At 45.5% G+C, this 27,731-nt stretch overlaps 1 protein-coding gene and 1 long non-coding RNA gene across 2 annotated transcripts; both read right to left on the bottom strand.

Moving 5' to 3' along the window:
- Positions 1–200: 200 nt before the first annotated feature.
- LOC124408720 lies at positions 201–8,151 on the bottom strand. The gene is made up of 3 exons (XR_006929462.1): positions 8,093–8,151; positions 7,978–7,979; positions 201–211 (listed from the first exon to the last, which is right to left on the bottom strand). It is a non-coding gene; the product is annotated as an uncharacterized LOC124408720 (long non-coding RNA).
- Positions 8,152–13,621: 5,470 nt separating this feature from the next.
- Positions 13,622–24,146, bottom strand: LOC124408716 (toll-like receptor 6). The gene is made up of 3 exons (XM_046885854.1): positions 19,615–24,146; positions 13,874–13,940; positions 13,622–13,750 (listed from the first exon to the last, which is right to left on the bottom strand). The coding sequence occupies exon 1, from the start codon at positions 23,269–23,271 to the stop codon at positions 19,633–19,635; it is 3,639 nt and encodes a 1,212-aa protein (XP_046741810.1). The 5' UTR covers positions 23,272–24,146; the 3' UTR covers positions 13,622–13,750; positions 13,874–13,940; positions 19,615–19,632.
- Between the last annotated feature and the right edge of the window lie 3,585 nt (positions 24,147–27,731).

Here is a 27,731-nt window from a genome sequence, read left to right as displayed (position 1 = left end):
ATAACGAAATACACACCCTGTACACTGGCTGTTAGCGAAATGAAATGAAATGGCGAAGAAAGAGATGCGCTGCAGCACGCATGCTACAAGTAGATTGGTAAATAAAGGTGTAACCCATAGTACCGCGACTCTCTTGTTCGCCGGGATCAGTTTTACGTTCGGAACTAAATGACGCACCTTCCGGAAGACCGCTGTTCAGCCATAAACACAACTGGAGCGAACCGAAGTTTCGCGCCTGGTTATCGCGTAACAATCGGAACGAGACAAATATCGACCGCGGATAAGCGGGGGGCTTGCTTTCCTACAATTTAGCAAATGTACAGAGCGAGAAAGAGGGAGCAGGCCAGACGGTGGGGGAGAAATCGGAAGACGCAGCGAGGGGGCGGGGAAAGGGCGGAAGGATCGGCCCTGGAACCAAAAAGGGTGAGGGCGAGGGTGAGGATGAGGGTAAGGGTGGCGAGAATTGAGGGTGGCGTTTAGCTTCCCACCATTTGATACATCAGCGCCGAACCGCCTGGCCGCTTCATCCTAGCCTCGTTACCGACACGTGCGCCCCTCTTCTCTCCTCTCCACTCTACTCTTCTCCGCACTTCCGCCCACATCCCAGTTTTTCATCTGCCACCTCTTTCGATCAGCAAACAAGAATTTACCGCTTCCTTCGATTTAGTCGGTGCACGGATCTTGATTTGACTTCAAGCTGCATAGGTATGTCGACGTATAACCTGACCCACGCTATGCATGGTATATCGATTAAGCTCGATACGAAGCACCATGAAAAACCTCAATTTTTCAACATCCCCTTCGCCGCTCTCCGAGTACCGTTGAATCCCTCTAGGTCTGGTAATACGGATTTTTTCACAATCGCGATCCAGACAGGCAATATTTCACAGTTAAGTAGCAGCAGTCTCGACTCGTGTCTGAAAAAGGATTGATTATTAGGAAAATTCAATGACCCTGAATCACGTTCAGACGTGTCTGAGTACAATTCGCCTTGAAAGATTCTCATGGAAATCAATCTTCGTTGTGGTATACAAAAAGCATTAAAATCAGGGCTAACTCGTTGAAAAAATTAGTACCGAATTTCTTCGCACGCTCTCGTGCAGACAACGAATTTTTTCAATCCAGAACCGTACACACACCTTACCCATAATTGTGGAGGAACCGGTGCGTGGGAATTTCAGCATTCCAATAGTCTGTCTATCGCGAAATAAATCCGAAAGGAAAGAAATCGCGAGTAGTTCGTTACCGTCCAACGGGCTGCCCTGCAGACATGGACGTCCGTAATAAAGCACAAAGGCTTGCGATAAAAGCTCGAACCCAATTACCGTTCGATGAACAGGGCATTCCGGCGGCACATGGAAGCGCAAGGAAAATGAAAGATCTGTTATCCGTAAGACGAGCTAATCCATCCACTTTCTGTTCTATTTCTAGTGTATAACCCAGCCATGCACCCTTGAGGCAGAGCTTACGTAAGGATAAGATCAGATGGCTATAAGTCGCAGTAACAGGATTGAGGAAATAGACCGGCGAGAGTAGCCGAACTTCGTGGAATCGCCAGAGGTATAACTTGCCCCCTTTTTTCGAGAGGCTTCTGAGAAGAGCCGAGACAATTCTCTAAAAGAATTCGCACCCCTGAAGCACGCGCGGATCGGAGGCTGCTCGACTCAATTCGAACTGATTCCATCCGATACCCAATTTCCGGAATGGTCTGTAAATCGCCTGGTTTAACTAAGCCTCGATTGGCTGGGTGGTTCCAACTAGGAATCATTCGCCCAGCATCCTTTTCCGACGAGGACGACGGTGTGCCTGACTCTGATTCGGATTCTTCGAAATTATTTTCGACGCGGGAATCCCTGTTTGTGAAAGCGGAATAAAATCCTGCGTAATATCTTGTTAAAACAGAGACGCAAAGCTTCTGATCCGCGTCTCTACCCGGTCCTTATAGCTCCGGTTCTTTGAACAAAGAAGGTCAAAGCCGTAACGATCCACTCATTGTTCGGCGTGTCATTGTTGCCTCTCGAAAAATAAAGGAGTTCATCCGGTTTCACGGGCTGAGTACGGCCGCCTCTTTCAATCGGATTAACATCAGCCTCAGAATTCAGCAATTTTCCCAAAATAATTGGAAAGAGCGAAACAGACGATACAAAGAGTTGAAGTTTTAAACGCGATGTACACTTTTCCCAGCCTTTTCAATGTCCAAGAAAATGAAAGATAATTTTCTTTACGATGATTCGGTCCTTTTGTGGCAATTGTATCTTAGAATTAACCAATTTATGCGATTCAATCCGCCTCCAGTTTCGGGTAGATCTTCCTCTGATGCTTTCTTTCACTTCGTTTTTGCCGCATCCTGTTTCTCAGAATCCGGACGCAGCATCACGGTACCTACCGGCCAAACAGCAGTTAGCTCGACTACGCGTGTTTCGTATCTCGGACGTAACCGGTGTGCCATACTACCGTAAGTTGAAGGGCTCCTCGGGAGGCAAGAAAGAGGAGAAGCCGGGCGCAATAAATCAGCATGTAATCCGCAAAGCCTAAGCATCGTTTGGTGGGCGAAGAGCGCGACTCTGCCGGAGGTCTGCAGAGAGCTTGCAGCGGCTGAGAGGCCACCCCGTGTATCCTAATTAGATCACGACCTCCCAATTTATTTTACAAACTCTCCACGTTATCTACGCATGTAATTAATTTTCGGAAATAGCCGTGCAGAGACACTTTCATCTTTTGTTCTCGTCCCTTTTCTGCTGGAAAATCTATAAAATCCACCTGCATTTTCCAGGGCACATATTTTCGCAGAAAAATAAGAAACTCGACAAGATGAAACGAAAGCTCGAGATTTTCCGGAAATATCAACCATCGCGTTACTATTCACCCGAATAACCGAGAAACGGGACACAATCCGAGCGCAGAGCTTGCGGCCCGATAGATGCAGACACTGCGGGAACCTCGGGCGCTACGAGCTGCCAAGGTCTAGGCTCGATAGGCGAGGAACTGAGCTTCCGAGTCGATTTAGGGCCCGTGACACCACCGCAGTGCCGAATTCTAGGAGGTTATTAGTGCATATATCACTTCTCCCTTCGCCCGGTACCCTCGAGCGCAAATTACGACGTTGCCAGGTATCGGGCTTCCCTAGTTACACACCCATAACTGGTGCGTGACAAATTCTTTCACCGATAAAATCGTGGCTCAGTTTACCATACCCTTAGGTACTACACAATGCCGAGGCATTCGTTCGAGCTGCTCTGCCTTACGCGTGAACGATTCGCTGTGCGAGGGCTGGGGGACGCATTTCCCTCCATATTCTCTCCCGTCAGCCATCTCGCTATTTATCAAATCTCCACCATCGATGAGATCTTCAGGATCTCTCAAACTCGCTCATTCTATATTCCTGAAATATTTTCTTCTTTTCTAGTTTCGCCGATGATTGGTGCTGACCAAAATCGTCTGACTCGTCGACGCAAAGGTTCCTTAATGGTGGAAGTTGTCTGGGCATTTCGAACTCGGTAAGTCAGTACAGTAATAAAATAGTTATTTATGCTGGACTTGATTGATACTTCACACTTGCTCGGCAAAATCGTGAATTGATTGCATTTGACATGAAATTAACTTGAAATCAATAATCGAATAAGATGAACCAATTAAGAGGGTGCAGAAGTTTTACGGGTTCGTCGACGGCTGGTCGAGGTACGCAAGTAAACGCGACATGGCATACTTACGTAAGTTGTGCGGAAAGTTTTTTCGCCATAGCTTATGACGGGGTGGATGGAAAAAGAATCCGTTCACTTCGGAGAAAGGTAGAGAAATAAAGAGGGGCCTGCACAGGCCGAGTCTCCGGGGTCCGGCCCTTACAACCTCCTGCACCTCCTGCAAGAACCATCTGCAGTAGATTATCAATTTCCACTTTAGGCCCGCCTTTGTTTCCCGAAGGTGGCAAATATGCCTCAACCCTTTACGACGCCCCGCAACCCCGTGTCAGACACCATTTACTAAAACGGGGTTTGCGCGCTCGCGTGCCCCGTATATAGTCACTCGACAAATAACCGTTTCATTCGCGGACCCTTTTGCGGTAACCGTATCCAAGCCGGGGGTGGATGCGTGAAAGCCGAACCACTCGACTTTCTCGTTTCCTCAGTCCCCCCCTCCCCCCGCCCCTCTCGTCGTCATACGAGCCGGTATAGAAAGGTTCGGTTGTGGGACGATATAAGACATAAATGTTATCTCAAACTTGATTCGATGCGACCAGCGGAAGAGCGGGGCGCTTTCCCCCTCAAACCTGCGTTATTGCATCGAGCGTGTAACAGTCTCGGAGAAGGGACAGTTTACTTCCGTTAATTGCCCCATAACGTGCATTTATACCCGTACTAGATACACCGTCCTGGTTGGACCGCAAATGGGTTATTGCCTGGTATAGCTGAACATTTTCCCTCGCTGACGTATAGATACCGTGACAATTTGTCTAGGGGCAATAAATCCGTTTCCCATAAACCATCGCCCTGATGACGTCACCACCTACCTACCGAAATCCTCGATCGGTTTACCTGTCCTGCTCGTGCAGTTGTATCCTTTGTACCTGGAAACAAGGAGTATTTTTTCCTCCGCTTTCTCTCCGACTCTCGCTTCTCTCTCATTCTTTTCGAGTGACTGATCAAGTCCTCGGTAGAAGTGACGTCGGAAAAATTGCCTACCCCTACTATCTCAACGCTTCACGTTTGATAAAAGTTACTTAGAGATAGTTCTCGGTCGGCGGGGATCGTGAACTTTGGCCTAGACATCCTCTTATCTTGGATTTTAGGGGATATGAGAAAGCATACGTAGAAAATACTGTGACGGATGCTCATAGATACGATCACAATCTATAATAATCTTATGTGTGTACTTTTCGGGTCACGAAATGATATTGTTACGTGATATGGCTCGTCAAACTTTGGAGAATTAGTCTATCATAGCATAAATCACGTTTGACTCCTCAATTTTGTTAGCTTGTGAGAGCTTTATGAGTTATTTTCATTCAGTAGGTATACGTGCTATCATAATTACGTTTCTCGAAACTTTTTCAATATTGCTAACTGAATATTGCTTACGAAATTTTTGGAGACAGTCTTTTACACTATAGTGGCTTACGAGTTAATCAGGTAGAAAAGTGTCGGCATTGGAGGGTAACCGGAAGTGCGAGTTGACAAATTCGCCAGTCGGGCGTTTATGTTATATAGAAGAGAGTCAGCCCTTTGGAGTCCGGAATTCAGCATAAGAAATTGAAGTACTTTAATATTGCTCCTAGTTCTTACACCCTATTAAGCTGCAAGTTGGAGGAATAATTACCTTTGCTTGAGGCCGGAAAGCGAGGGGTGTATAAAAACACCAAAGGAAAGTCGCGGGAGCAGAAGCGGGGCGAAAGTGAAGAGGAAAAGGATATAAATGAGAATGGGGAAAAGGGAAAATGGGCGTCAATTTAACGAGGCGACGGAGCTGACTTCAAAGTGTCCCGCGAGAGGGGTAAAAAAAAATACAGTGACAAATGAAACACGTATAGCCGGAACTACCTAATTTTTTACAAACGGAAATAAGCTACGATAAAAACCGTCAACGTGTTACCCCATTAAAAATAGCTTTCGATTATTCACCATCTCGCGTTTACCACTTTCCTGGAAATCGAGACTGTGGATGAATTTAGTGCGAGAAGGAATGATGATCGTGGCCTCAAATATCGCCTTTGTATTACAATAAAAGATTCTTTTTCACGCCTTCAACCAGGAAGTAGAAATGACAGATAAAATAGTAGAAAAAAGAATTGAAATGAAAAAACAAAAATTGAAAAAACGGATGTTTTCTACCTCGTTTGTTACGGACAGAATACCGCGTATGTTTCTAATTATTCAAAGAATTCCTAGGGAATTTCGAATTTCACAGTTTATAACTCTCGACCGATTTCCGATATGCATAAATTAACCAAGGATGGGTACAAGTTAACAAGTAATTTGGCGCTGCTCCAATGTACCAGCTAATAACGGATAGGTAATCCGTGGTTCGTGGGATCATGCAAGTATTATTAAGCAGTCAGTTCTGATTAAGAGACATTTGCATATTTGAAGGAGTGTCCATTAATTATCGTTGCTATGCGTGTGTGTGTGTGTGTGTGTGTAACATCGTGCGCCCTCCTATTCGCCGTATATGCGCTCCTCGAAATCCGCGAGTTTCAAGACCCATGAAATTACAAGCACATATCCTGGACCATTAGTAAACCATTAGATAGCTAGTAAATATACAATTTTAGTCAAGTTTAAAAAAAAAAAAATTACACAGAAAACTCTGCTCACGTTAAATCTCAGGCACGCAAATGCTGTTCCAAACTTACTTTCGCATCTGACGTGATATCAGTATCAAGAGTTACAATCTCCCATCAAATGCAACTTACTGTACGGTTATGTTCAGTTGTTGAACAAATTTAGGATGGAAGAGGGGGGTAATATTGAGACATTTTCCGCTAATATCAACTTATACGAGTGAAGCATCAAGGCAGCAATCCGTTGTAATGAAGAAGTAATAAAGCTAGCCCGGCTTGCACGAGCCGGAAGCTTGCAAGCTCCTCTGCAGTTCTATACCGCTCTGATGCTAAACTGCCGTAACTACGATCTACGAGTTTCCCCTTTCTGTATAAGTATACACTCAAAGCCCGCGTTGCACCATATGGATTCACGACTGGATTACTTCAGCCGGGCTTGTTATACGATGCCCCAGAAGTGTTTTTCGAGGGTAACGATAAGAGCCGCGCTGTTGTGCCGAACATGAAATTGTAGGACATAATATTTCCAGGCAAAAGCTCGCCGGTTTTGCGGAGGGAGAACTTACGCCTCGCTCCTGCAGCACCTATGAGGAAAAATCCTTTCTATTTTGCTCGACATTCAATAGCCGTTCGCAGTGTCTGAAAGGGCAGGGTGATGCAGGTATTGGAAAGCGGTAAAAAAAACAAACATAAAAGAATATTTATGCGAACCCGGTATACATATAACATACACCCAACACCTGCGAATATCTTTCGCTAGTAGGATATAAAATTGTTAATCAACATGAATGGCTGCCTGGAAGCGCGTCGAGTCTGTCTATTCCCAGCTTGTTACGAGGCGAATGGGAGACGCAATCACTCGCCGAATCAATCAGAGAAGTCAGTCTTGTCTCCGAGTACGTCCTGCTACAGCTGCGATCCGGGAGTCCATCTAGAAGATGCTGTTCAGGTGAACTCCGAGGGGAAGAGAGAGAGAGGGAGAGAGAGAGAGGTGGAAATAGTGCGTTTTCTCATAGTCCAAGGATTACAGCCTGAATCGTGATAATGAAAAGACGGCGAAAAAACAATTCTCGAAAGAGACACAATCGACACGTCCGCGTCCCTTTCAAGGGCTTCGTGCACCGGACCGGTACTCGGGGATAATCTCTTCGACGGTCCGGGAATTCTATTGGTTTTGGCGCTTCGATCTACGAAAGAAGGTCACCGCCTCTCTCTCTCTCTCTCTTTTTTTCTTTCTCACTGCAAACGATCACACACTCAAACGGACACGTGCTGCAGGCGAAGTGCTTCGGGAACGAGCGTTTCGAGCTTTCGTTCTGTGATAGTCAGTCGCGGTCCCCCCGAGATCCCCAAGGAATTATACGCCAAGACTGCAACGAATCAGAAAGTGATGGTTGATTAGGCTTCGCGTACGGTTAACTAGACTTGTAGACGTATTCCGCAGAGATATACCCGCCAATTTACTACCCCGTATTTCGCCGCGTGCAATTCCCGACTAAAGTAGGCCGTCGACTATACTGTGAGTATATGTGAGTAGTAACAGTCGATTTGTCGTCGGAACATCTCGGTAATTTCGCTGACCTTATTAGACCAGCCTGAGAACTTCTCGCTCAGACGCGTTTTCAGCTCATGGAATGTGAAGGACTGAAATCTCTATTTTATTCATTCTCTCTTTGATTTTAATATCCGAACAACTGAAAAACTCCTGGCCAACTAATCAAATTCGAATTATATTCAGTGCTGGATTTAGAAAAGTCCCGACGATCTTAGACTAAAATAATTCAAATCCGTTTATTTTTCCTCAAGATGGACCAAGACGTCCATCTGAAAATGGTCGGAGGTGATTCTCTAGAAGTTGAAACGTCGAGGTATCGAGAGAGCTCGACCTTTCATTCTTGAGGTAATGACAATATCTTTTCTTGTCATGTCTTTTCTCTAGGAAGAGAGGTACAAGAAGTCAGAAACCTGGCTCAACCTCTTCAGTTTGATTTTGAACTAAATCGACAAAATCGCATAAACCAATTTTCGGAGACAAAAAACAAGAATAAAACAGTTTCAATTCCCTAATTTCTCACCGGACATCTTTTATGGCGCAAGCCTCGCCTTTGTTTCGGTTTATACGCTGCTCTAGCTGAAGAACAACACACGGAGTGTACAACATAATTTTTTTTTTAGAGAATAGAATGAACAAGAACTTACATCGGTTTTATTACCGGTCTACTGCGCATCGAGTTGTTATCTTTTTCTTAGCCAGTGCATTCCGATGTGTCTGCCATTAATGCCAGCATAGCCGCAGGTGCTAATTGCACACGAATCGTGGTCGCAGTTCCATAAATCCTGGAAATTTGACTACTCACTCTCAACTCGTGAATTTCTCAACATCAGCTGAAATTGTACAAGAACGCGAGATTGCCCGATAATGGACTGTTCAATATTCTAATAGACATTCTTACGCCTGACTGAGCAATTGAATACTCGAGTGTTTCGACCCACTTGATCCTACTCCCGGTTTAATAAAATCAAGAAAAAACTTCGACGCCCGTTTATACAATTCTGCTCACTTGTACGGCGACAGGCGATTCACTCAACGGAAATCGTACGGTGAAAAACCATCGTGATCTTCAATTGACCCTCTGTGGCCAGCGTGTCGTAGATAACTCGAATCGACTTTCAAATAATATCTTACAGCCCCTTTTTTATTGCTAGCAAAAATTACGAAGGTGGGTTTGTTCGGCAAGAAACGGCTTCGCTTATACAAATAACACTTTTATCGTCTTTGTGACACCATCGCGGTATCGATTTACGACAGAACTTGGTGGCGGTAACCTTTTTATGATAGTAGATAGCATAGTCTCCGCAGACACTGGTCGGTCAAAATATTTTCTCATGAAAACATACCGACAGTGCAATCCATCCATTTTGTCACCACCAAAAAATCTTGGCGTACATGTTGGTGAAATTTTTATACGTCTTACGGTCTTCCAACAGAAATGCATAAAAGTGAAATAAAACTGAGAAGACCGACGGTACACAGGTTCAAGTAAACCACTCTGTTTACCGAAGTACCAAAGGACTCGCATCAGCTTATTCAACGACAATTCTCACCAAAGAGTTACAATGACGAACTACAACTTTACCTTCTCTCTCGACTTTTCATCCGAGTTCCAGAGCACCAGGATCAGAGAGGGTTCAATTCGTCATGTCATCGTACCTAATAAGAGCGTCTAGACGGTTCGGAAAGACTTTTAACCAATCGAGTAGAAAAGTTAAAGCCAAGGTGTCGATGCACAAGTTACAGCTCCGAGTTGTGGATGCAAATATCTTTCTGCATGCACTCTCACTCCAAGTGCAGGCTTGTCAACGGCTTGGTGACGCTTCGAAGTGCAAACGTGACATCACGCACGATCCTCCAGATCCAAGAGCTATTTTGTGTGAACCGAGACGCTGCTAGCTAAGCCTTGTGATATGAGGACGCGGTACAGACTGACAGGTGTGCATCGGTGTGCACTGCGAGTTGCAAGTACATTAAAAATCCGGGACGTGGAAGAGCCGAAGGGTATTTGCAGGATGATTTATCCATGGACAAGGAGTCCTCCCTGCAGTCGGTGGAACGACCTGAGTTAGCTCTTCGCGCGTGTTGCAAAGGCGTAACGAATTCTGTAAATTAGGACGGTGCTAGCTGGTTATATCAAAATGTTTTATTCCAGAGCACGCCGTGCAGAGAATGAAGCGGTCGTAAAAACAGGCTGTGAAAAAATTAGATTGAAGGCAGAATAACTGTCCTTCGCGCTAATGCGACGTGGAGCAGGTAGTTAATTACACGCGGAGAATTAAAATGCAATTTTCAGAAAATGCCTTGCTAGTATACCTATACAACATCAGGGCGAAGAACGCAACGCTTCTGCGTGCGAAGTAATAGACACCCAATTCGCCAAGGTATGAATACTTGTTCAGAGAAATTCTCATAATTGTAACAGTCAAGCTACAAGCATTCCAGTGTGTTCCAGGCTATCCTAATTATGCATGCATCTTCCGTTTCGATATAAATTCGACGCTGCTGCAGTTTAGCCGTTATGCGCAAGTGCAATGGAAACAAGGTCTAAAGCACCGCCTGTTTTGATACCAGACACCAGTAATGGACAATAACTCTTCCTCTCCGTATGGCTGCTGCTGCCTGTAACCTGACCCTTCATTTGCCGAACAATTTATTCATAACACATACCAGCCCCTGGACGAATCGGGCCACGAGGGACGGCCACCAGCAGGCCTCGAGCTGACGCATGTTTATCGTCATTGCAAAGATCGTTAGCTGACGCTCCTGCAGTGGCGAGGTCCTATCTCTCGTTCTATTGGTCCCTCTAATATTCGGCCTCTTTTGAGCACGAAAATCGAAAGCAAACAGCATCCCCAGGCACCAACATCTTCGGAGGGAGTTCCTTTCAATTCGAATTAGCTTCAAGGCCCAACATGTGCAGCGACATTGCTGGGTTGGAGGTTCTTTGTAACTTTTGGAAACACCCTTCGTGCCGCCATTAGCCGACTTGATTACGAATACAACTATGGATTTTGAACGGCCAAAGATTTTTTCTCTTTACAGAAATGTAAGAAGCCACGTGCCGGTCTATCATCATTTGGGTGTGACTCTGGTCCGTCTCAGATCTAATATTGACGCAGAAAAACGAGTGCCGATGGTCGGAGAAACCGATGAATACAACACGTGGAAAGGTGAGAACGCATGAATGGTGATGGTAAATAAATACGGCAAATACCAGGAAGAAGAAAGGTGGTAAAACAAGGAGTCGAAGAATAGAATGCAGAAGTGGGATGGGATCATCTCGGGTCTATCTGCCGGGTGTTATTTCAGACGTCCTCAAAGGAGAAGACACAATTTCAAGGATGTTATGTCAGCCTTTATACCCCAGTCCTCTAACAATGAAGAACAAACATGGAAACACCATCGGGGATTCCTGGTTTCCCTTATACCGTCTCTTTATCTCCTTCGCCGTCTTCTTAACCACAACCATTGCGCACTTTGCTCTTCTCGCTCATTTTCACAGACTCAAGAAAAGCGGAGGATGTTACTGACAATGAGTCCCGTATCAAGTAATTTCATTAAAGAGACGACGGGTTTTACCTCATTCATAACACTCGTGAAACTGCACTGCAGAGGGGGTCAAAGTGCGGTTGAGAGTCAATGGAGATAAAGAGAGAGAGAAGGCTTTGAGCTGCAAAATTGTTAAATAGCCAGAGTTATGGGATGAGTAGCTGACTAGATCCAGTCGATGAAACCCAAGCGTATTTATCGGTTGTTAATGGCAGAGATCGAGAACCCAGCGACTTTACGCTATAAATTTACATTCTCGGCTAATGGTCTTCCGCGTTGAGTCTTAAAGCTAAAGACTAATCTTGTCTTGAATTACGGGTGCAAGTTTCAAACAAAACCCCCTATGTACGCCAGCTACGCCAAGGTAACGAGTTGGTAATGTACAACGAGTTGGCCATAATATAATGGGTAGCTTTTAATTAACACGCCTTGATTGATCGCCTTCATGTCAAAGGAGTCGGGTCATCATGAAGCCTCTCAGAAATTACTTTCAAAATTGGTATTCCGGAATTCTTGAACCCGTTAACCCTTCCAAACCTCCCACGGTAAGGGACATAATTTTTATTATGTCATTAAAAACTTTCGTCAAATAAAAGTCCCACTCATCGAATTTTTCTCACCGTATACATTATACATATAAAAACCGTCGGGGCTACGTATGAATTCATTTTTAATTGTCTCACTCTGTAACCACTGTCTGCAGAAAAATTGCAAAATAATTAGCAATGGACATACCAAGCAATTCCATTGCACCAGTAAGAAATCCTGCGATCTGATGCTACTCTGGAGTTCCGAAATACAAATTTCAATATTTAAAATTTTCCAGAAACTTATTCGCATTGAATTTATTCGCTAATTCGAATCGCTCTACCTAGCTATGGACAATATTCTTGGAATTTCAATTTGTGCGAAGCTTTTACCGGGGTTATTTACTTAAGAGTGGAAGAAAGAAGAAAATAAAGAAACGAAAATAAAATGAAATAAAGAAATTAGAGCGCTAAAAATATCCGTATCGTACGGTACTCTCGCAATTGTAATTAAAAGTGAATTATGAACATGGAGCAGACGGTGCGGATCGTCTTCATCTCGCATGCAGCAGCCTCAACACTAATTGTGTGTAATATCATGTTTACTTTTCATTTCCAGAATAAAGAAGTAACGCTCGGCTCGTTAACGTAGAAACAGGTAAGGCAAATAACTGCGTAAGACTTTAATCCGAATTTCTGCACTTTGAACCGCTCCAATTCTTGTGTTACTGGAAACTGAGTAGTGAGTTCATGCAGTGCCGCCTTTCTCGTTAAACTTATAGGTACGTACTCTTAACATAGGATATACCTCTGAATTGGATACGTTCCGTAACTTTACTGCTTGCAGAGAATGTGGAGCGAAATGTATAACGTAGCAGGTTGATTACATTCATAACTTTCTTGTTGCCGTTCTCATAATCACGTTATTGCACGTCCGTATGTACTCGTATATGCACAGTATAGGCGCTTGAATCGCGCAACTGCAAGTAATTATCACTGCATTAATTCTCTCTGAAAAGAGTCGCATCTTGCAGTGTCTCACAAGTCTTGTCAGGGCTATTTTACTGTCTAATAGGAATTTCTCTCAAATAATCGATTCGTTGAATTTCAGTCAGGTTGGGGGGTGGTTTTATAGCCAGTGAATATACTTGAAACTCGAGTTTGAGTGACGTGACATCGGTGACATCGTTTAATAGATCCATCAGCAATTAATCTTGAAATTTTACAATTCGAATCCACGTGTTGAGTACGCTTGAATTCGTACATGGTCATATTGTTTTTCGTGTACTTCTTATTGAACGACAGTTAATTAAGTGGTTATAAAAATTTTTCATACAAAATTATAATTGCATCGCCTTCCGAGTAAATATAGAGCAAATATTGTGACAAGTACAAGTATTTTATAGTATTACGTATAGCAATTTGAGTTTTCGAGTAATGTGAATATAAATATTTTATATACTAGATTTATGCGAGTGTATGTGTATATATATAAATAATTTTATTATGATACAATATTCTAACTATTATACAAATATACAAAACTTGTATTTACATGTACGTAGTTCGCTTAATATAACTACAAATTGCAAGATGAACGAAGTAATGGGAAGTAGTGAATAATATTCATAATATCTATAATTGCTGAAATAGAAGAATGCAGTCGTTGCGCGATATATTGAATAATTCATTCTGGCTAATTAGTTTTTCTTTGTCTCCTTAGTACTTCAAAGCTAATTCGATAGAAATAATTTTACCAACACGATCCGTGTAAAGATAATAACGACATTTAAGAGATTTTTTCATAATTTTTATTCTGTAGAACAGTCTCTCCACAGTCGAATTCTGAAAAAAATAATTTTCGATAAAATTAAATATCTAGGCAGTAATACTGTTGTTTTAAAAATCTTCAAACCAGAATGTGCGTGAAGAATTGACTAATCTCTACAAATGTCAATCGGTACTGACCATTCTTTGGTGGTTTCCAAGTGACCCATGCGTCCCAGCTGATCACGATTGCGATGTTAGGCCACGTCTGTAACAGAATACAAACCAATGAGATTGATTAGTTACTTCCAAACTTCTGAGCAGAAAATATTATTTTCTAGACCTTCAGAATAATTCGGCATGATCTGAGAATCGATAATCGTGAAAGCACGTAATATGGATGGCGAATAACAATCATGATACCTGCCGGGAATCGTTTTCAAACGACAACATTCAACGTTCTACGTGCAACAGAAAAATTTCAGGAGTATGTAAAGTATATCCATCGTTATTGAGACACGATATTGATATCCGAAACGCCATCCGAAAGTCTTTGGAAAGCTCTTCGCAAAGCACTCGCCACGGTTCACCGCAAAAGCTCGAACTACGCTTCCGATTTTAAGAAAGAGCAGTAGCAGTTCGTCGTCGTCAAAACAACGACCGTTTATAATAATGATTATGCACAAACGTGGGCTGAATACGAGTCGGTTGTTTCGATCTATAGCGCAACATTTATTTCTTGAGCAAATAAAATACTTTCCGCTTCGCGTGGAAATAGGCGATGGTGGTGATGGTGGTAGTGGTGGTGGTGATGGTGGTTGGGAGGCTCGGCTGCTCGACGCCATGCGGAGCAACTGCTTCGAAAGAAGGGGGATGAGGATACGAGAGTGCAGAAAAGGGGGTTCGACTTGCACGCAACTCGCGTTATATGCAAATGTGTTTGTAGGCGTCGCACTGCATAGTCGAACGGCAAATCGTCCTCCGATAACATTCCTGTTTCCTTTTTCTATTTTCTGTTATTTTCTTATTCGGTTCAATGCGTTTTTCCTATGCCGCGCGTTCAATGAATACCTGAAACGAATAAAACTACAGCAAACACAAGCGGACGCGAGTTCCTCTTCAAACGCGAATCAAATTCATCCCAACAAACTAATTATCCACTACCAAGAATCCATCTCTTTTTGTCTCAATTTAATGCAGCAGCGAGTTGGGCAAGTCACCGTCTTGATTGAATTACGTTATTCCGATTATCCTTCCAGATTCTTCACGCGCCATTGGTTAAATCAAAAAATACAAACTTACAAATACCTACTTTCAGAGCAAAACGGGTTGTTTTTTTTTGTTTTTTTTTTTAAATAGAACCAATTGTTCATACGAAGATTCACCCCTTCGGGTTAGTTTCCGGAGGATTGACTCCCACGTTTCGGTGACAACACCCAAGAAGTAAGGCTTTGAAAAAACGCGATAATTCCAGCACAAGGGATTCAATAGGATCCGTACAATGGAGGACAAATCCGTGAGATTTGTCCGGTGAACGAGCAGAATGAATGGTGAGTAAAATTTAAAGTAAAGATGCGGCCGGACCGATTTTGTGTGGTCCGTAGAGAAAGCCCTCGTCCGCACCTTTACGCTTGTTCGGATGAAATCGAATAGACGTTCAAGTGGCCGTTGGATTCAAGAAGCTTCGAGGTCGACACACGCGTCATGCAGTTCTTCGAGGGCGATAAATAGGCGAAAATGTATAATGGAAACTTCATCTCGTATCTGACCCGTACCAAAAACCTGAGCCTCTCTCGGATCCGGCTCCGATTTTTAAGCCGTAGAAGACGGATAAAGAAAAGAGAAGAAAAAAACGAAAAAAATGCTTCCCCGAAATTCTTCATTGTCGATGTACGTACGAGAAGGTCCGCCGTTGATCTCGCTGGCTGAATTCACTCGTCCGTAAAGTACACACAAAGGCGGTTGAATGTTACGCAAGAATAACACGATCTGCCCGATTTAAATTTGAGAGGGTCTTTATTGAAAAGTGTATGGGCTCACGGAGCGGCCCATTATTCGCTTGTATCATCCCCCCCCCCTCCCCCCCCCCCTCGCGTACCTCGACTACTCCGTCGACGGAGGTGTGAGCAGCGGCGTGAGCAACGCTACGAGCGGCGAACATCTGTCGCTGTTGAAAGCCGAGGAAGACTCCGGAGAAGGTGATCCGCGCTTGTGTCGGTTACCCCATGGTCACGCAGTTGACCCGCGGGAGCGGCAAAAGAAAGAGTTAGTTATCCTCCAGCCGAAGCTGGCTCTCTCATTGTTCGAAGACCTCGGGAAGCATGCGGCCTCGATCACGTCTACGTGCCATCAGGAATCTGTCTCTCATCGTGGATCATCGCGATCACTTCCGTTGCCCAGCTACCTGCTGCTCAGGTAGAGTTACAGTAGCGCCGAGGATGCCGTTTCTCCTTCGTTTCTCTCTCCTCTCTCATCGCCGTCTTTTTCTTATTGGATATCATCTTTCTAACGGGACCTAGAGTTGGTTACATGATTTACTTGAGAGAGGAGGTGTATTATTTCTATTTACGAAAAATTGCAACCGTTCAGGGGGAGGAAAATTGACGGAACGGTAGTTCGGAGTGAACTTTTCTACCTGTACTTGTCTTTTTTCGACGCCAAAACCCTTCGGTTCGCGTCATTGTCAAGACAACAATATGGCATGACGGACCCCTGGTTTCCAGTGTTCGAGGACCAGCTATTTGAGCTTCGAACTCGGTCAGTGGAAACGTTTTTGAAGAAGTCTTTCCGCGGGTTCTGGACCACGCGAATTGACTCTCGACCCCGTCTTCTGGTTGCCACGCGAAACCGCCCACTCGGCCGTCTGCGTCTGGCTAATTCTTGTTCGTCTCGTTGATATTCAATTGGTTCCGCACGATACAACCCAAAACCAACTTCAAAGGCCGAGTAATGGGGAGGACGGAAAAAAATTGAAGCTCCGACGAACGGACGAGACTCGTTTTTTTTTGACTCTCGTCACTCTTCAACACCTTCAAATGTCTCTAACAAACGTGGTTAGACCACGCTAAGCGAACTCGGGAAAGTGGAGGGGAGGTGCACGATATCGAATTACCGAAACTTGTTTCATCCCGATAGGGAAGGGCATCCCAGTCCCACGGGAGATTTTGGATACGCAGTTAACGTATTAATTAAACCCGACAGCTAACGAGCGTTGAATAAAGTAGTAAAAAAGAACGATACTGCTTTTTCACACGCACATTTTCAGCAATGTTCTCGTTCAAGAATTCTCCTCGTACATACGTTCAATATAGACGAGATTACTATCGCATCGAGTAACAGTCCTCTCGCGTTACATTAACACTGCTCAAATTGTTAGCCACTTTTACCGGCCTCCTTATCTGAAGCATGCAGGGACAACTGGCGTTCAACCAATTACTCCCAGTGGTCAGGCGATCTATTTTCCAGAATTTTATTTCCTCGCAGAGCCCCGTGCCCGGTCTCATAACGAGAAACACGAATAGATTGAAAGGGAAATTATCGCGCCAGCTGTTATATCGAAGTGACAAAACCGCGCTAAAATCGAAATTGTAGCGAAAAGGTCCATTCGTGCATCAATTTAGCGCTCCGGTATTCTCCCCGGGGTGCGAATGGGGCGTTCCCTGATTTCTTCTCTATCCTGATTGACAGATTGATTGTGTTTTCAAAATTCGGCAGCATTGCAGCTCACGCCCTCCACCGACTTCTACGTATTCGCCTATGATTCTATCGACGAATGGATAGTGACAGGCTCCCCTGCGACTTAACGGGCGTTCGTTCATACTCACCCGGGAGCGTGTATATATGTTGGTGCAATTTTGCACACGCATATAGTATTTCCTCGGGATAGAAAATTGATTTTTCCTAGAAGAAAAGCGCGGGCTTATGGGGCGACCCGATTCCGTCACCTGCGACGCAGACAAAGCCAACGTTTCCACGCCCGGAGTGAAATGCAAGGGTCTGTTGTTCAACGCTGCGGGGTGTTAGAGGGGATTGAGTCGGGGCCAAAAGAAGCGCCGCATCGGTACATCTCAAGGGTTCTATTCTCCTTACTTTCACCGCCGCCCAAAACCTCTAATTTTTCAAATGTCTATACAGTAGCAGATCCAGAAAGGACCTCGTATTCTTTATGCCGTATACAATAAGAGAGACTGATAAGGAATGAGGACCATTTTTTCATTGTCGTGTTGCCATGCTCGATTTCAAGGAATCGTAATATAGGTACCTTCTGTTTTCAGAGGTATTCAATTTTACCAGGTATCGATCACTGCAACTACACGGCGTGAGAAGAGATATTCAAACTCGAAGAAAAAAAGCATTGCGCTTAACAACGCGCTCGTATCTGCTGTCGATAGAATTATACGAGGATAAATTTTTTTTTCTTCATCTTCCTTCTTTTTTCTCTTCTCGAACGCGCTTCGTACAAGTTTCTGGTTGAGAATTATTTTGCATAATTCCGATGATTGCGCGGGTAATTTGACTCCGTAAAAAGCATCGTTTATTTTTTCTCGAGGCTTCGCTTTATATAATCTGCACTTATACCAACATCTTCAGACGAGAGAAAAAATACCACGAAACGTTGCTACGCACGTAAACTGTGCACGTACACTTATAATAGCTCGAAAATATCAACTTGTGAGACTCGGGCTAACGGTTTATTAAACCTTTTCAGCCGGGAGGCGATGATCCATCGTTCATGCAACAAACGCTGCCGACGCGACGCTTTATCGATCGTTGAAAGAAAAAGAAAGAAATTAGAAATAAATACAAGCGTCATCGGGTTAATCCTCGTGAATTTCCTCAGCCATCGGTGGGACCGTGGAATAGGGGTGGATCACGGTAGGAAAGGTGGAAAAACCTGGAAAATCGTGTAGGTGGAATGACGCCCGGCGGAGTGTCAAGAAGAGAACAATGATGCGAGGACAGGAAGAGCTGTTAGCGAGGCGGAGGGCGTGGGGCGGTGTGAAATGGCAATTTCCTCGCTACACACTGCTCGGACGCCACGCATGACAATAAGTCTTTCGAACCTATTGTGCGTGTAAATGTGTTTTTTGCGTAATCCCTGGAGGGAGGCGTATCGATGCAGCTTATCGGCGGCTCAGCCGTTAATGGAAGTGGTCCCACCGTACCCCGTCTCTGCCTCGGATGCGAACGACGCTCGAAACGCTTTCGTCCTTCTGTCCTCGCAGCGAGGACGATACCCTGCCAGTTCTCACCACTTCTGTAAGACGAGGCGGGTGAAGTTGTTACGCCGGCTCCCATCTGAGCCAACGCAAATCGCTATTCAATGAAGGGACTGTCGTGTCTTTTACCCACAACACCGCTTATTTGGCACCCGCCCTACCAGACGCGAGAGCTGGACAACTTTTCCAATTTTCCACACTGGTATGCCCGTATAATGTGTTGGATTTAGTGTGATTTATGTCATGCGACCGTCACGTGTACACCGAAACCTCCCTCCATTCTTATTTTCCCACAATTAACAAACGACATCCCTACTTGTCACTCCCCCTCCCGTGCTTGATTTATATCGTTTTATACTCCGATTATAAGTGTGGTTGAAAGAAAAAAAAAAAAAAAACAGAAAAACTTGATCCAGCCAATATGTACGTGGGAAGAGTGCCCAATGTCAACTTTCTTCACCAAAGTATCTGCTCGTGCTGTGAAAGTGTCGTCGTCCCCCGATACGATGGTGTTAACCAGGTGCTTTTTACGTAAAACTTTTCACCGCGAGAAAAACCCTTATTTTTTAAATTAAAATACACTCGTCGATTAGCAGGACGAGGACGGCGTTTCTATCGTGGACTAAGGAGGTACTTTCAGTCTTGAGATAGCCTCTGGCTCCTCGAGGAGCGATGAAAGATATTCCTGAAAAAGATGGTGAGACCAAAAGGTTTTACTCTTACCTAACGGATCACTTTCTTCTATGCCCAGTGGTGTTGGGGCGGCGGGGGCGGAGGAGGCAGTGGAAGCGGCCTTTCCAAAACGGGGATCGGCGGCGCGTCCGGCATGGCGAACCTGAGCTTTTGCCAAAATAATTTGTCGCCCCAGACGATGACGGTGTGAGAGGAGATCCTCCTCCTCAAATCAGCGTCGAGATCCTTGGGGCTGACGCCACCGACGAGAAGCAGAATGACCGAGCGACCTTTGCCTCTGAGTGCCTCTCTCAAGGCCGTCTTGAACTCGAACCTCGCCCACTCTCCGTGGAGGAAATTTCGCGAGAGCACGAGAATCGTACGACGGGACGAATCCGCAGCCTCGGCGACGGCGTCGGCCACGTTCGCTCCTGCGCCCAGGTCGCGGTAGTGGAGACAGAGTCTGTACGAAGTCTCGAGGCCCGGAACTAGGACGCGTGAAACGAAGGCCTCGTCGACCGCTGAGTAGGAGATGTAGGCATCGAATGGCTTTTCCCTGTCCTCGAAGGCGGCAGTTTTGTAGCAGGCGCGCAGCCCGCATCTGCTGGCTGCCCAAGCGCGAAGTGTGCGTCTGTGTCTGAAGGCACCGCAGAAGAGGGCGACCATGGCGAAAAATAGAACCGCCGTGGCTAGTAGCAGGGGGAGGTAACCCTCTAGGGGACGCGTTTCCACCGCGGGGGTCGCCCCCGTCAGAGCTGCACAGTTTATGGCCGATTCATTTCCGGGACCGGCGATAGGCGATCCCAGAGCGCAAGAGACGCGCCTCCAGTCCGTTATCTTCTCTTTGTTCTCCGATATCCAGGAGCGGACGCGGTCGAGGTAGCTGCACTCACAGCTCCAGGGGTTGGTGGACAGGCTGATGTCGACAAGGTATGGATTCTGCACCAGTTGCCATACGGCGAAGGTCGTCAGCCGGTTGTTGTCCAGTCTGAGAACCTCGAGATGACGCAGTGACAGGAAAGTTCCGTTATCGATGTAAACTATCAGGTTATTGTGCAAGTAGAGCTCCTTCAAACTTGCAAGTGCTATGAATTCCAGTCCCTTAAGTATCCGGATTTTGTTATTCTCCAAGTGAAGGATCGCGAGTCGTCTGAGACCACTGAACGTGTTGTTGTGGATGGCTACTATGTTGCTGTCGTTCGCGTATAAAACTTCGAGATTCTTTCTGCCAATAAAAGCGTGCGAGTTCAACTCCCCGAAGTCGTTTCCGTCTAGGTAAACCTCAGTAGCATCCATCGGGAGTCTACCCGGCAAGTTCTTGTACGCCGAAGTTGAACAGTCGACCACGTTCGCCGACCACGACTGATCGTGGTAGCAGGTGCAATTAGTAGGACAGGTCATCTCGCAGTCGCAGGCGTCAAAGTCACAGCAGTGACAAAGCGCGAAGCAGTGAGCTTTGTAGGTGCACAAGAACTGGGACGATTTTGCCTCGAGAAGGGGGGCAAAGGATTTGTGCCTGTCGTAGGGAAGCCTGCAGTAAACCGAGGCGAGGTCCATTACCTTCGGATGCTGACGCAGGGTTAGGGAGTTTATCCTCTGTAGCCACTCCATGGTACAGTCGCAGGTGAAGGGATTTCCGCCTATGTAAAATTCGGGTAAGGGTCTGGTCTCGGGTACCTGGGACAACTGGAGGGCGGACAATTCCATGCCGATTATTTGATTAGCGTAGAGATCGACCCTCGTCAGATTATCCTTGTCGAGGAATGTTTGCGGTTCTACTGTGTGAATGAGATTGTCGTTGATGAAGAGAAGCTCAACCGAGTCGGGAATCGACTTCGAATGCACTCTGGTCAATCTGTTGAACGAAACGTCGAGCGTCTGGAGCCGTAGACCGGTGGGTGCCACCCCCAGGTCCATTATCGCATTTTTGTGCAAATCCAACCACTGCAGAGACTCCGGAAGGAAATTGTAGTCGAAGTGCTCGATTACATTGTCGGACACGTTCAACCAGAGCAGACCCGGGGCGTTTACGAACATGCCGGACATGTCCTGCAAAAGATTAGCGTCGAGACGGATAGCCTGCAACGCAGGACTTCCGGAAAACGCACCGCTCTCGACGTTCTCGATCCTGTTCCTTGCGAGGTTCAGGATTTGCAATCCGGGTACCTCGGTGAGTGCCGCTTTCGTTACGTTTACTATTTCGTTACCAATCAATCTCAGACCGTATAGTCGGGTCATACCTCTGAACCCAGGTTCCTCGAGGCTTCGAATCTGATTCTCTCCCAGGTCGAGGGTTCTCAACATCCGCATATCCTTTAGGGCGACCGGAATACTCTCCAAATTGTTCCCGGAAAGGTTGAGATCCTGCATACTCGAGCAGTTCCTAAACGCGTCGGGGTGAATCCCTTCCAGTAAGTTCGAATCGAGCGCGAGAAGGGAAAGGGCAAACAGTCCGTTCAGAGAATAGGCGTCCAGATATGTTAGATGGTTGTGCGCGATAGCCAAGGTGTGCAAGTTGCTCATCGGGGAAAATGTGTCCGCTGGAATTGTTTCCAGTTCGTTGTACTGTAGGTTGAGGATCTGGAGAGTGTAGAGGTCTTTGAACAACGCCGGGTCGAGCTTCTCGATCTTGTTGTGCGATAGATCCAGAAGGACCAGTCGAATCAGACCAGAAAACGTGCCCGAGGTCAGCCAAGAGCTGGTCAACTGGTTCCTGGACAAGTCGAGCGACACGAGCTGCTGAAGATCTGATAAAAGCCCCGGTGAAAGAACGCTGATGGAATTGTTCTGCAGGTGCAACTCCTTTATGGACTTGGTTGCTTCTCGAAACAACCCGGCTGGCAGGGCGACGATTTTGTTGTCCGAGAGATCGAAGATCTCGAGTGATCTTAACCCGTGAAGCGCCTCGTCGGCGGCAATGGAAATCGCGTTTCCCGACAACAGAAGTACCTTGAGCCGCTTAAGGGAGGAAAACCCGAAGGCCGGTAAGATGGAAAACTGATTCTGGGATATGTCCAAGGTCTGAATGTCCAGGGAGCAAGGAAACGGTGCGAGGGGTGATTCCTGAACCCGGGTTGACACGGGGTCGATATTGTCGCTGAATCCCAACTCGCTAACGTCCTTCAGCATATTCCAGGAAATATTCAACGCGACCAAACTGGACAGCGGGCAAAAGATGTGTTCAGGAAATAGCCATATGTTATTCGAGGACAGATCGATCTTCTCGATGTGTGGCGTCGCCTGAAACGCGTTCGGGGCGATCTCGAGCCCGATCCTCGCACCTTCTTCGCCGAAGGTCCTCACCGTGAAATTTCTCAGGTCCCTCAGGCCGCTCAAAGCTTTCGCCGGCCAGAGATCAAACTTGCATCCATCGAGCTGCAAGGTCCGAAGCCGGTACAAATTCGCGAAACTTTCCTCGTCCACTTCGCTGCGCATCTTCTCGTCGAGGTCGCAGAAAATCCTCAAACCCGTTGTCTGCTCGGCCGGTATCATCGAGAAGTTGGACCTCTGGGCCTCCTTGGCCAACACGCTGTACCTGCAAGTCAATGAACTTCCCTGATGTGTGTCCCATTGACAATGATCGGGGACGTCATAGCGCTGCGGAGGCGCGCTGGTAACGGCCAGCACGTGGCACGCCGGAATTAACAATCGTGCCAACGAGAGCAGAAACATTACAAAGACTTTCGGTGCACCAACGGCTGCTACCATGTTTACAACTTATGGGCACTCGCTGCAGGTCTCATTGTCAGCACACGGTCCTCTAATTAGTCAACTTGTCGACGCACACTTGTCGCCACCCATCGATGCTGCGGGTTTCAAGTGTCTCAAGCACATCGCGCCGATGTGTCTTTTCTACTTGTAACGACAACTTTTAGTTCTAGGAATCTCCTATGCTTTTTTCACCCCCTCTTTTTTCGTTCAAGCGTTCGATATGATTATCACTCCGAACCGTAGGGATTCCTTGCTGCACGTTTTGGCACTTATCGTTGCAAATTCAATAACATTTTACACGGCGAGTGGTGCAAAGTGATTTACGGCCATGGTTTACACGTTCTTCACAAACTGCACGAAATTTATTACGCTCAATTATTTAATTATATTTATTAAAACGGAGTTTTACAGACGTTGATCCTTGTTCAACGTGTTTTGTTTAAAAAATTATCTGTACTATCTCATCCGCACCGTTGAAATATCACAAAACTTTGAGTTACTCGACGTCTCCGAACGATTCTAAGGTAATCCATTTTTCACCCGCGTTGCCTGCAGCACAATCAAATCAATCAGTTTACGAACACGGCGACCGAACGGCAACCTCAGCGGTAAACTTGAAATCGAATTCACGCGAAATATATAATCCGTGCTATTTCTACCCTGAAAGCTAAGAGCTCACTTGAGATAAATTTCAAACGTCCGAGTGCCGATATGTATCGCTTGGGAATCGGAAAAATCTATCACGGTAAAAATTTCTCAGTTTAAGTTGCGCGGCACGGATGGGAAGATGACACTGCGAGTGCACGGACAATTTCACGCCAGGAAACAACCGGCTACAACCGTTTCTACTCGGTGGCTGGCGCACGACTGAAGCTAGGACTCCGCGTCCCGAGCTCCACTGGCTCTCTTGACTCCTCGCAGCCTCCGATCGGTCGGTTGTTTCCCCCACCATAGAAACGCCAACCCTCATCGCACGCACATAAGGGTTGAAACCGCATGCAGCACCGCCCGAACTTCCCCGAAAACACACGAACGAGGGATTCCAGTTTTTCACCTTGGCCGCAAACGCGATAGTCAACTCGTAAAACACTTTGATGACAGTCTAGATGAATCTGGACCACCTTTCATTCCCGCTTTAGCCCACAAACCGGCTAAAATCCTCTTAACCTCGTCCTAGTTTTCAAAATTGCTCTACCCGAGGTAAATTGCTGCACGAGACGGAGCTTCGGTTCATTTATATATTATATTTCGATACTTCTGGTTACAAACATTTACATAAAATACAAAATAGTCGATAATAATGCATGAACTATACATCGCAATCTTAACTGATTATTAGCTATGCGATTATTGAAGACCACGCACCGCCATAAAATAATTTTACATCTTGATACCGGGCAATTTGACGCAGCCCGCGATCAGGTAACAGCTTGACGCCAAGATCGAATTTTGTATCTAACAACTGCCGCGTATTACCTACTAATTTCGTCTCCCTTACACAGTGGGTCGGGACCAACGCCTCATCTTTAAAGTTTATTTTGCGTCACAGGAATATTGAGAAGTCGAGAGATTTCTGTTCAAGACGCTATAATTGACACTACCGCATACTCACTTGATACATTACTGTTGTTCAAGTACCCGAATATTCATATAACATTACTAACCGCAGCTCCGTCTTCATTCGTGGCTGCGACACATCGATGTTCCGTCGTTGACCAAGAGTACAACGCTTTCCTATTTTAGTCATTTTATTCGTTGCCCGACAGCCACGCTTTGTTCAAGTTCAAAGCACGCTGAACATAACGGGATATATTTGGAAAACCGGAAACTATTGAAAGACTTTCTTGATAAGACGGTCACTCAATTACAGCAGGTGACTTCGGTCTTACGAAATCAAACAACATAAAATTGGGAATTTGTGAGACGTCGAGTTTCAGATATACGTAGCAGCCTGAACAAAGTCTGTCAGAACTCGAGCAGAACAACACTTTCATTCCTTGGGCATATACTCATCTCTCGAATTTGAAAGCACTCTACTTCCAGATGGAGCTGTACAGTGCGTCTCCTGTTGCTATAATCTCTTATGAATTCAAATCCCATGATCGACGTGAAGTATGTGTTCACCTTTCTGCCAATAATTAATTATCAGCCTTAGAGTGTTCGCTGTGTCACGCTTGTGACCACAGAATATTTTACTTGCCAGTAAATAAACGATGTATCTCGACCCTTGACACGAACGGCTCCTCAACTTTGGGAACGGCTTTAACCTAACAGCAAAACCACCAATATTTTCATCATTCCTGAGCTTGGACTCAAACCCACGGCTGATATAATATAATTTCTGAAGATGAAACCGCAGGAGGCAGCGGAAGGTCCCCCTCCAAGAACCCGGGCACACCTCAGAACGGATTCCGGCACCACATTGCGGAGCCTGGTGTCGTCCCTCGCGTGTATCTCCACGTAACAACGTAACTGCCGTCATTTTCAAGTTGAATGGCTCCCCAGTGGTTTGCAGGTGCAAGGTCCGCGACCTCCTCTTATTACGGGCTCGACGCGAGACGGGCCTTTGGTTTACGCTCCCGACTCTCAAGTCGCTCTTGAGTCACTCTCGACTACACGGGGAAACTTTTCCAAGTGGAACATCGCAGCCATAGCTGTGGCGAGACCGAGGAAACCGCGAAGGAAGTGAACAGCCTGTTATTATTTTCACTTCAACCCTTTCACGTTTCAACGTGGATACGTCGCGGAAAAGAGCGCAAAAATTTTGTTCCCGTTAAATCGAAACTTTTATACCAGTCCTGCGGGCTGGATCCCGTTGACGAATGGCGAGAGAAGGAATAAAGGAAAAACCATTTAAAAAAACGGGAATTTTTAATTAAACGCGTAACAGCAGCTTAATCGAGCGGGCGGGATTAATTGTCGAGGGGCTGAAACGTCAAGGGGTCAAACAGAGCCACCTTCGGTCCCGGCTCTCGGGTACTCGCTACCAGGGCATACACAGTCGATATAAATAGGCCTTTCACCTCCCTCCCTCCCACCCTCTTAAAGTCTTTTATATCCACTGAATAAATTAACTGCCTCGGGTGCTAATTAAAACAAACGTGGCAGCGCGGGGTCTTGTACTTATATCCCCTGAAGGAGGAGTTATAAGAGGTGAAATTATAGAGGTGAAAAGTAACCGTGAAACTGGTCCACTGTCGAAATAAAAAGAAATAAAATGAAAAGGAAAAATATTCAAAGCGACGAGTCGATTTCAAAGTCTCCTAACCACGCTGTTCTACCTGCTATATACGTGAGTCGTGTGGCAGAGGCAACGAGCAACGGTAAAACGGTTCAAAGTATAAGGGATAGCCTTTACTCTTGTTGTTACCAGAGTAATAAATCGCTTTTGTTTTATTATAGCCAGCATGGCGCTACCTGAGTGCTACTGACTTAGATTTAGTATGATCGCCTTAGTATATTTCTCGGGCAGAGTTCTTCTCTCTTACATCCAAGTGACCGCCACGCCGCGCCGTGCCGGTAATGCCGTAAAATTCGATGGGCTGATCCTCGGCGATTAGGTCCGTGCAGGTCAAACGCAAGCTTAGTTGGAAATTAGTAATATAATATGAGAATACCTACATCGACGACGATTTTTGTTGCGTGCCACAATCGTGTGTTTGTTTCAATGTAATGTGCTCGCATCGCGAGCAGGTTCCGTTATTCGAAGGTGCAAGAATATCTGATGGGAAAAGTCGGAAATAATCGAATTAAATATAGCTGGGAAGAAATTCAATTTACGAAAATAGGCAACACACTTACGGAGCGTAAATATTAAATTACCAATATTGCTGTTTTATAGCTATGCCTGCAGACACTTTACGAGTGGGATAAATCTTGCCCACCTCTAATTATTGTTATTTCAATTATAATACTAATTTTAACCGTTTACGAAACTACAAAGAGACCGCGTGGCGCTAATGCTTGCCTTGTGTAATATTTCGCTTTGAGGGAGGGAAGAGCCCGCAATAACAATTATCGCAACGATAAAACTGACAAAGAATTCAATGTAACAGTGCTCAGATCTCGTCGTTTAATTTCTGTGCCTGTGAGAATTTGTCAAGTTGAAAATAACAAAAGGGCGATATATCAGTTTTTGAAGTTTCAGATCGCACTTCCGCTTTTGTAACATCCTCACGTACTACGAGGTGTAAATATCATCGTACTCAGAATTGTCATCTTCATCGCAGTTACATCCTAGCTCTACCATGAGAATGAATGAGACCGACGTTCACCGTATATTCGGATTATGGATGGAACTGAGACGATTTCGCTAAAGCGACAATAAAACACGTGGTGTTACCCAAATCCGACCCAATAATAGAGAACGATTACCCAGTACTTGCCTTGCCCCGGTCCAGAAGTTATAACGGCAATGCCCAACCGCGTTATTTGCCCAGCGTGTATTATACAACGAT

Source organism: Diprion similis, chromosome 8 (assembly GCF_021155765.1).
Source record: "Diprion similis isolate iyDipSimi1 chromosome 8, iyDipSimi1.1, whole genome shotgun sequence".
Taxonomy (NCBI): Eukaryota; Metazoa; Arthropoda; class Insecta; order Hymenoptera; family Diprionidae; genus Diprion; species Diprion similis.
Note: the sequence above shows the minus strand (reverse complement) of the source record. Positions and strands in the feature narration are given on the sequence as shown.

What these genes read in the sequence shown, in the direction of transcription:
- LOC124408716 (XM_046885854.1), bottom strand. Translation starts at nt 23,271, where the DNA reads ATGGTAGCAGCCGTTGGTGCACCGAAAGTCTTTGTAATGTTTCTGCTC.